The following is a 9,271-nucleotide window of genomic DNA, read 5'->3' as shown; positions in this document are numbered from 1 at the left end:
TCAGGTATGTGCAGCACACTCGGTAGGGGCAGCGCTGCATTCAGCTTGGTGCAGCACAGTCTCTATGTGCAGCACATTCGCTACGTGCAGCGCTGCATTCAGCTATGTGCAGCGCTGCATTCAGCTATGTGCAGCGCTGCACTCAGGTATGTGCAGCACACTTGGTAGGGGCAGCGCTGCATTCAGCTTAGTGCAGCGCTGCATTCAGCTATGTGCAGCACATTCGCTTGAGTAGTTTTAGGTATTTTTATAGAGGTTCTTTAAGGGTCCCATAAAATATATTGCGTTTCCTGAGTAGGACGGAGGACGCTGTCACGTTCAACCACTAGCGAGTTCTGTTAGCGCGTTTGCGGAGGTCTGTTAAAGTAGCTGATGGGTGTCTCTGGTAAAAAAATTCGAATTAGTTCTTCACACTCTTCCTTATTTTCGAAGTATTACAAACGAAATCAAAAAATGAGTATAGCTTTTGTTAAGTAGTACAAAAATAATTTGTTTACAAAACAACAATTTCTTGAGAAAGGCTTTTTGTTGGCAGACAAAGAATTTTGCAAGAAGATAAACAAAAGAAATTCATCGAAATGAATTCTTTAGGCAAAATAATTAAAATATTATGCAAGTCTACAAGACAGTCGTCTGACCAAAACAATACCATAGTAACAACAAAAAGTATATCGTAACATCTCCGATTTGATTGACATTTCCACGACTAATTTGCGAAATAAGCGAAAGCGAGAAAAGCGTGCAATGCTTATCAATAATTGATGGATGCAAATTCATTTGCCACATAAACTCATATAAGATAGGTACGATTTCGGAATGAACTGAACAATTTATGCATAAATTTTTATATTTGGATGCTGAAACTGATTAGTTTGTCATAATGAGAAGGTATATGTTATTCAAAATATCGACCATTTATCTTTTACACTTTTGCGAGTGCCAGGGCTATTCTTTGGCGGAAGGATTCGTCTTCTGACGCAAACAAATCATTTCCTCGTGCTTACGAAAGAAGTAAAGCGACTGTAAGTTAATATTCGAATGTTGTTCCTTTGGATACTCTTTTTATGATCAACTACATTTCACTTATTGTGGGCGTTACTTCTTCAAAACTTTTACCCCGATTACAAGGCTATTTAGCCTGATTGTGTTAGCAAAAATTCATAAACTCATCCCGGCTAATCATACCCATCACATCCAAGACAGAACCCTACCTTAAAAGCATAAATATCCATTCATGTTGTTGACGTTGACAAGAATGGACACAGTTTTCATAATCAGCCAAGATAGAATCCAAAATGTTGTTGCTTTGAAATTTTCACTGCGCGCTCCGGCCCAAATAAATTATCATATATTTTTCAATTTGAGTTTGGATGTTGTCGATTCGCCGACAATTGAGAATTTCTAAATTTTCTACAAGTGGTTCAGGCAAATCTTTACTGAATTTGATTCATCAGTTCTTTCGGCACATAACTTTTCCCTTTTAACTGTCACCTTTAAATAGTAACTTTAAATGTCTTGATGCCTTGAAAAACATCATTACCGAAGATGGCACTTATATCTATGCGTACGACGTGAAATAACTGACCAATCGAGCCAGCATTTTGCAGAAAGTTACCCAAGACTGAAAAAACCGCGTCAAAGTCACTCCGAAGTCAGGGTGATGTTAACAGTCTTCTTCGATTATCGAGTTATTGTGCACTATTCGTTCAAGACGTTAGTAAGGAATAAAATTAGGAGTTTTGTGAAGGCGAGAACAGTGATTTGAACGAATAAATAAAGATATATAAACGATAACTGTTACAATTAGACGGGAAGCGAAAAGTAAACTGGCTGTTATAAGCAAGAAGAGACGACAAAGTCATTGTCCAGTGTTTTGCTAATGTGGTAAACGAGTGACTCAACCGTTTAAATAACACGACCAAAGCGACAAAATGTTTTTATCCGATTAGTCAGCGATTCATTTCTTTCTAAGACTGTAACAAAGGATTTTTTACGCATTAATTCAAAAAATGAACTTTCCATTCATCCAGAAATATATTCCTTAGCCATTTGAATATAATGGCGCCATATACTTTGGTCTTTTTATTGATTACATATCGTATTTAAGGAAAAATAAAAAAATATTACTAAATATTGAATTAAAAAAATAATTTTTTTTTTTTTTTTTTTTCATTAACAAAAGTGATCAAGTTAGATAAATAAATGTGCTGCTGTAAAAAGACTGCAAACATTTCTAAAGCGATATAAAATTAGAGAAAAGTGTGTCATCTAAACATAGATGTATGACCTCCAACTATGAGTAAACGTTTTTTTTTATTTTCATTTTTGAAACAGTCAATAAAACAAATAAGCGAAAAATGCTTTGAAACATATACTAAGGAAAATTTTAAGAAATTTTGCATCCATTTTCCCCATCGAGACATAAAAATTATTGTAAGAGCTATTTTCAGCTAGCTTTACGCACCACCATAAGCCCGTTTAGTTGAAAAAGTTGAATGTTATGACAGTTTATCTTTAAAAACTTAGCCTACTGTCAGAAATAAGCACTTTTAGTAAAAGTGTTTCTATTTCTCTCTCTCTCTTCTGAGACGATGCTTAAAAGATAGCTTTATATAAATCAAGTTGTAAATTTCAGCTTGAAACACACGTACATACTTTTCTAAAATCTACCGTATTTTCTTTATGTATATGCACCGGCTTGGTCGAAACTAATATAAATATATATCACATAAGAATTGGAGGCGGTAGCAAGAAGTTATGAAAAAATTCAACGTTTTCAGTATTTAGCATTAATTTAAACAAAGGGCATCTGATCACAGAACTCTGATAAGAGCTTTTGTAGCTTAAAATCCGAAATTTAGAGTCGTTTAAACGAAAGATTGTGAATTAAACAGTGGCACATTATAAGTGCAGACAAATGTGTGAGATCTATGCATAGCAGGTACTAAAGAGAGTCGCTTCCGTTTTTCGCGGTCATATATATCCCAGGGAGTCTATAGAAATATTTGACCTGCCGCTCCTATGGATGATATGCGAATTGCCATAATCTGTAAGGCAAATAATCAAAGTTCGTTACATCAGTCCGCTGTCAAAGAAAGCTTATTGATTTTCAGTAAGTTGTTGGTGGACTACTTAATCTTAGTTTCCAATGGTTACAAATTTAAAAAAATATCCATACAGTAAGATATTATTCTAGTTAATCCTACTTGGCTTAAGTTAGTAATGCGAGTCCAGGATGTGCATTTTCAAATTCCTTAAAATTTTCCCTGTTCTTTCACCGAAAATCGCTTAAACCAAATTTTAGCCCCCACTTTTTGATAAAAGTTATTCAAGATTCGTTCCTACAAATTAAACTAGTTAATGGTATTGTCATGAATTGTAAAGCGAATGTGAGGATTGGATGAAATTTACTATAAGTCGAAATGTTCAATTTATTCATTCTGTCATTAAAACTTTTTCATACTCACATAAACCCTTTTAGAGAGCTTTCCTTGTAGAAGCTTTTCTACTAAAGATCAAAATCGTAGACATTTTACAACAGTTGTCTCAATAGGTTAAGATGTACTAAAATACTGCGCATTGAAGAGCGTTTGAATGTAATATGTTTGACGCCTACTTCTAAAAAAGAAAATAAACCAAATTGATATAATGACTAGCAAAAGCAGTCGCATTTACGAAACTTTGCAACTATAAAGGAGGCATGTACGGAATTCTGGCATATATGCATGAGGGGATTAAATGCATTGTTGATATGAAAAAGAAAAACCATTTATGAATATTTTACATGAGTGAAAGTAAATAACTTACAAATTATAAGAAACCTTACGATAAAACCATGTACATGTATATTAAGGCCGAAAGAAAATTAACAAGAACTATTTATGCCATCAATTTTAAAGCTACCACCACAACGAATGGCAGTACATTCGCATTGTCAAAACATTTGCAACATTCACAAGAACGCTTCAGAAATCCCATAAACTATATGTATTCTTGATCAAGCTCTGAACTTGCAAGTCCGTCTGCCTGCATAATGTCTGATGTAAACGTTCCCCTGGTAGCAAAAATGAATCTATTGCCTCTAAACTTACGGAAAAATGGGGAATTCTTGCCAGTATTGTATTCTTGTTAGTATTGAAAGGAGATAAATCAGTCGCAGGACAAGTCCGCGGTACCGCATAAATTGAAAACACCGCTGTTTTCGAAAGGAAATAAGTTCAATTTTTTGGTCTTATTTAATGTCCTAAAATGATGTCCCGAATGATGCTATACTTTCTGCATTACAGTGAGAAAATCGGGCTACGTTTACTCAACGCTATATATTATGAAAATATCATTTTTTCGTTTTAAATGTTGGTGCTACAAAAAAGAAGGCCATAGCCGAATGTACATAATTTTCTTACTCGTGTATAATTTTGTCAGATTTTTTTTTGTCTCTCGGTACATCTGATAAAGTATTCTCAAAGATATCAGAAGGCCAAATAAACATGGATGTGCTCACAAAGGCAAATATATACTATCTTCTTAATGTATCCACATAATGACAATACAATCAAATTGTTATAACACTTACCCGAAGACAATAAATATTTGTCTAACTGTTTTGCAGACACAAACCAGTTAATATAAACATTAATGCATACACACATTTACATTAAAAAAATACGTAATTTTGCCTGAGATAAACTGAATGAAAAACGATTTTAATACTTGTTCGTGCCTAAGTGGATTTTAAGTGCACATGCACTCTTTTCATAGACTGAGAAAAAAAAAAGCAAAACAGAATGATGCAAAAAAAAAAAAAAACAAGCAATTTGAATGTATCTGTGATGGGACGAATAAAAATATGCAGGAAACGAAGAGCAAATCATAAAATACTTTCATAAAACGAATTGTCTTGTTTTTTAGTTAGACATCTTTTTATCTTTCAATGAATATATAACATATTTATATGACTAATTTAAGTCATTTTCACTAAAGGATTTCGAATTAAATTTATATATATTTACAGAGCGAATTTGATGCAATCAAAAATGTTATGTACTGCAGAACCTTGAAAAAAAACCTTCGCGAATTCTTTATTGTCAAGGAGTTATGTTAAAACGGTATTACGAAAACGAATCAATATAAATTATGTATTCGTTACCTTTTCTTATATTGATTGATAATTTGAATATATCAAGACTTTATCAAGTCAACTGTTTGCTTCTCCAACATTTGTTTGACTACAAAGTTGAAGCCACAAAGACCCCAGTAGAACTTCGTGCACACAAATATTCTAATCTATTTTTTATTTTAACAATTTTTTATTCTTTTATTTACCACACAATTCTTCATTTTATTTTTAACGACAGTAACGCACAAATTTTTCCATTCAATTATTTCATTTTCTTCACTTATCCACCAGTTTCACAACAACAACAAAAATCTCTAGCTAGCTGACGTTTGAATGATTTCATTTAAATTCAAAAATATATTTTTTTTAAAATATTTTTAAGACTTTGAGAATTTTTTGTTTTGTTTTCTCGAATTTCTACAAAAATTTGTCTCATTGAAAAATTTGTAATGTTCTATGTTGAATAAAATATAATTCATCTTTTCAATACACACACGAATACAGCGACGTAAATAAATGTACTTTAATCATAATTTTAAGTAGTTGACGTATTTTTAATAGAAATCATGGTATCCCTATTTTACGATATCAGATAAGTAAACAAATTTTAATATACCATAATCAACTACACACACAAGTTGTCCAAAAGCACTGCACTATTTACCGAACTTGGCTAAGAAATTGCAAACTTCGCACTTTACAATTAAAAGAAAGTATTTTGAGTTATAGATATAAACTTTATTTATAAACAGCTTAGAAATTTCTGAAATAAAAGAAAGAGAAATAAGTAAATAAATATATTGTATTTACATCGAATTAGAATCAAAATTCCCATCTCTCTACTAAGCAGTTAGACCTACTACATCCTGGGCAATTGAATGTTAGGCATAAAAAGAGCAATTATGAAGATATTCAAAATAGAACACATCTTTTATAAGTCTAATTGGACTGCCGAATCAACAATTTCTTAATAAACATTAATTCACGAGTTCTTAGTAATGTGAGACATAAAACGAAAATTTTATCGCTGTTTAACTTACTTTGTAATTAAACCATCTTTCTTAGCTAAGCGTACTATGCAATCGTCAGATTCACCCATACGACGTATTTCACCGCAAATGGCATACGTTTTGGAGCCATCAATCATACGACCTGTTTCGGGGTCAACATCGACAATATTGATTTGTACGGAGGCGTGATCCTTAGCATGTATAATGCGATTAGAAGCCGAACTAAATGAATTTATTAAGTTATTTAATGTTAATTGATTTCAAACCACGTGCATACCATTTGCGGGGCACATATAAATCAACATTTTCACCAGCGTCGTTCTCCATTGTGCAATACTGAAATTATTTTTTATAATAATCTTTTTATTTAGATATTTCAATAGCGAACAATATTTTTTTATTTCACTTACTTTTTCTTGTTAAAATTTACAGAAAATATCTGACAACTTGTATTAAGTGCAAAATAAAAGAGAAAAAGAAAGAAAAGAGAAGAGAGAAAAGTATTGTCACTACTGCTTAGTGAAGTTGGCTGTTTATAAGCGATTGCCAAGCAGCTCTGACAAGATAGAGTTGCTCAAAGTATGTTAGTGCTTTAAATTTTTGCATTATTTATTTAAAGAATTTTTCTTTTCATTTATTCATAAGCACTTTCTTACTCGATGCACAAAGCAAAAGGTATGGTGTTGAGGGATGGATAAACAAAGTTTATTTTAATTTTTCGTTTATATTGCCAAAGTCAGAGACGTTATAAAAAATTATATTTAACAAAATTTTATCTATTTTGCAAGAAAAATTCGCAAAAGGCTAACTCCACTTGAATGCAAGTTTTCTTTTTCGTCAAGTAACAACGAATTTGTAACACATCCATAATATTACAAATGCAGTTAAGAATTGATGTACATCTTATTAATGCAAAAGTACTCTGAGCGGGATATTTCGAACGATTTCATGTAGATTAATTTTCAAAGGAAATGCTTTATTGAACCTATAAAGTACCCGTCATGTTGAGAAAATTTGATGAATTGGTGAGATTTTTTTAATTTTCATAAGTAACTTTTTAATTTTTCCTTTGTAATCATAATTGCTTTTAGTGTCGATCTTAATATTTCGACATAATAATGTTTTACATTAGAGAGAGAAAAATTTTCGTTATACTGCAACAAAATTCGACTTAAATGGTTTGCATTTACTTTTTTATATGATGTTATTGTTGTGTACGAAAGGAGAGCCAAAGCAAAATAGGAAAACACGTTCAGTAATAAATTCAATAATAAGTGATATTGTTGTGCATTTTAATTAAGAGAATTTCCACAATATTTCCTCAATGTTTTTTGAGGAAATATGCTTTAATATGACGTGTAAAGGTAAATATATTACAAGTCCTTAGAAATATGGAAAAAAATTAAGAATTATGCGGCACCAGAAAGCACGTATTGGAGAAAATTTGAACTTACTAAAATATATTTTCAAATTGTGATAAAATGCAATGCGAACACAGTTTTATTCCATAGAATATGCTCACCGCTTCAAGTTAATTTATAATAAAATTTATATAGTGCAGCGTAAAATATGCAACGTTTTTTCAGCATTATTGATTTTGTTCATTTTGGCTCATATACAACATTTCTTTTTTTTAAGACTTCTTCGCTCTTCTGTAATTGCAATTGTGCGGTATTAATAGCACACATTTGCATGTTTTATATACTAACTCGTTTCAAATATTTAATTAAATGCATTTTGTTAAAATAAAGTTGAAAATATCATTCAAGTAATGCTGTCTTGCAATATGATATTGTCTATTAATACCGGAAAAACATGCAATTGTTATTAATTTTTTGTATATTAAATTGTTTCAAATTTATCCCTTCCTTACCGATACTATTAAAGTTTATGGAATTACTACTTATATCGACAATTAATTTTTTAAAGTAAAATCGAAAAAAATTTACGCCAATATGGTTATAATAGTTTGAGATGCGGTTGAGCAAATAGAAACAATTGATGTGATAGAGCAGCCAATGCCGCTGGCGTTAAAGCATAATGACAAAGTGTATTTAACGCGATCGTGCAATAAGGACGAAATCAACATTAGTTAGCTTTTCAATAATGAATGTGAAGATAATTTGAAATTCAACGAGCGAAGATTGCCTTAATAGAGCTCTGTTAAGTTAATCGCGTTTAGAAGCCCCCTTCGTCCAAATTAGAAAACTTTATCTCATTCGAAAAGTATTTCCATATACATTTACGCGGTAAAGGTGAAAGTGGACTCAAAGCCTTTTCTGCTTTGGCTCCGCTTGGGTCTCAAATTTGATAACTTTTTCATAGCTGTTCTATACTAAAGCACCAAATTTCAAAAAAATTGATAAAAATAAGTCTGAAGGAAAAAGTTTGAATTTCTTTAGTTCATGCGAATAGTATTTTCATGTAGATTCATTAGGTGTCTACAAAAATATCTTATTTTTGCTAATTTGGACGGAGTAGTCTTTCAAATCCCACCATACTTAACAGAGGTCTGTTAGGTCTGTTAGGGCCGGCTTAAGCGAGTTATTGCATGTCAGTCTTTGCCGGTTAAAAAGAAATTTATTCTCATGCCCTTATAATACAAAAAGTTTCCCTAAACTTATCGACCAATAATGTTAGAACAAGCTTCGAAAATAATTTTGTGATTATCGAATCACATTATTCCAAATCACTCATTATTGTACCATTGACGATCAAAGTTTGTCGGCCAATAAGTGTATTTAAGATCGGTGGCAGCAAATCCATTTCCACTCGACAGATTTTGCATCTCTCACGCAGAAATGAATGATTGAACTTCTTCTTTTCTATTTTATGCCATAATTATGATTTACATAACGAAATGGCATACTTATGATCTCTATTTAAGCGTCACGTGGCTTTTGAAAAATGTGTAACAATTTAATAATGATTTGCATTTAACTATTTTTTTTTTTCTCTTCAATGAATCTTATGTGGTATACAAAGTTATTTGTATATTTGGAGAAGATTGCGTGTACATATTTATTACATTTTTATATTATTATTATTATTATTATTATTATTATTATTATTATATATATGATCATTAAAAGTTATCATTACATTGCTTTGGTATTGTGCTCATTAACCGCATTAAATTGAATGA

At 31.5% G+C, this 9,271-nt stretch overlaps 2 protein-coding genes across 4 annotated transcripts in view; both read right to left on the bottom strand.

Annotated features, from left to right (window-relative positions):
* LOC119633104 overlaps positions 1 to 5,357 on the bottom strand; it is a 30,883-nt gene extending 25,526 nt beyond the window's left edge. Inside the window, exons 1-2 of one of the 2 annotated variants that reach the window (XM_038026345.1) lie at positions 5,147 to 5,357; positions 3,468 to 3,618 (exon numbers count right to left, since the gene is read on the bottom strand). The gene's annotated coding sequence lies outside the window, so the exon portion shown is untranslated. The remainder of the gene's footprint in view (positions 1 to 3,467; positions 3,619 to 5,146) is intronic. The other variant, XM_038026346.1, reaches the window with a different exon arrangement.
* A 46-nt stretch (positions 5,358 to 5,403) lies between these two features.
* Positions 5,404 to 6,645, bottom strand: LOC119633812 (40S ribosomal protein S21). Of its 2 annotated transcripts, XR_005246893.1 has the most exons (5): positions 6,537 to 6,645; positions 6,404 to 6,462; positions 6,157 to 6,348; positions 5,611 to 5,879; positions 5,404 to 5,438 (listed from the first exon to the last, which is right to left on the bottom strand). XR_005246893.1 is itself a non-coding variant. In XM_038027571.1 (4 exons), the coding sequence occupies exons 2-4, from the start codon at positions 6,451 to 6,453 to the stop codon at positions 5,870 to 5,872; spliced, it is 252 nt and encodes an 83-aa protein (XP_037883499.1). In that variant the 5' UTR covers positions 6,454 to 6,462; positions 6,537 to 6,645; the 3' UTR covers positions 5,521 to 5,869. The 2 variants fall into 2 exon arrangements, 1 of the variants encoding a protein (XP_037883499.1); XM_038027571.1 differs by lacking the exon at positions 5,404 to 5,438 and having other exon boundaries at positions 5,521 to 5,879.
* Positions 6,646 to 9,271: the final 2,626 nt, after the last annotated feature.

This window comes from Glossina fuscipes, unplaced genomic scaffold (genome assembly GCF_014805625.2).
Source record: "Glossina fuscipes isolate IAEA_lab_2018 unplaced genomic scaffold, Yale_Gfus_2 2, whole genome shotgun sequence".
NCBI lineage: Eukaryota > Metazoa > Arthropoda > Insecta > Diptera > Glossinidae > Glossina > Glossina fuscipes.
Note: the sequence above shows the minus strand (reverse complement) of the source record. Positions and strands in the feature narration are given on the sequence as shown.

Bases quoted from the DNA above. Each gene is read 5' to 3' on its own strand.
- LOC119633812 (XM_038027571.1), bottom strand. From the start codon at position 6,453: ATGGAGAACGACGCTGGTGAAAATGTTGATTTATATGTGCCCCGCAAA. The intron at 6,349-6,403 runs GTATGCACGTGG...AAATTCATTTAG, and splicing joins TTATATGTGCCCCGCAAATG to TTCGGCTTCTAATCGCATTA.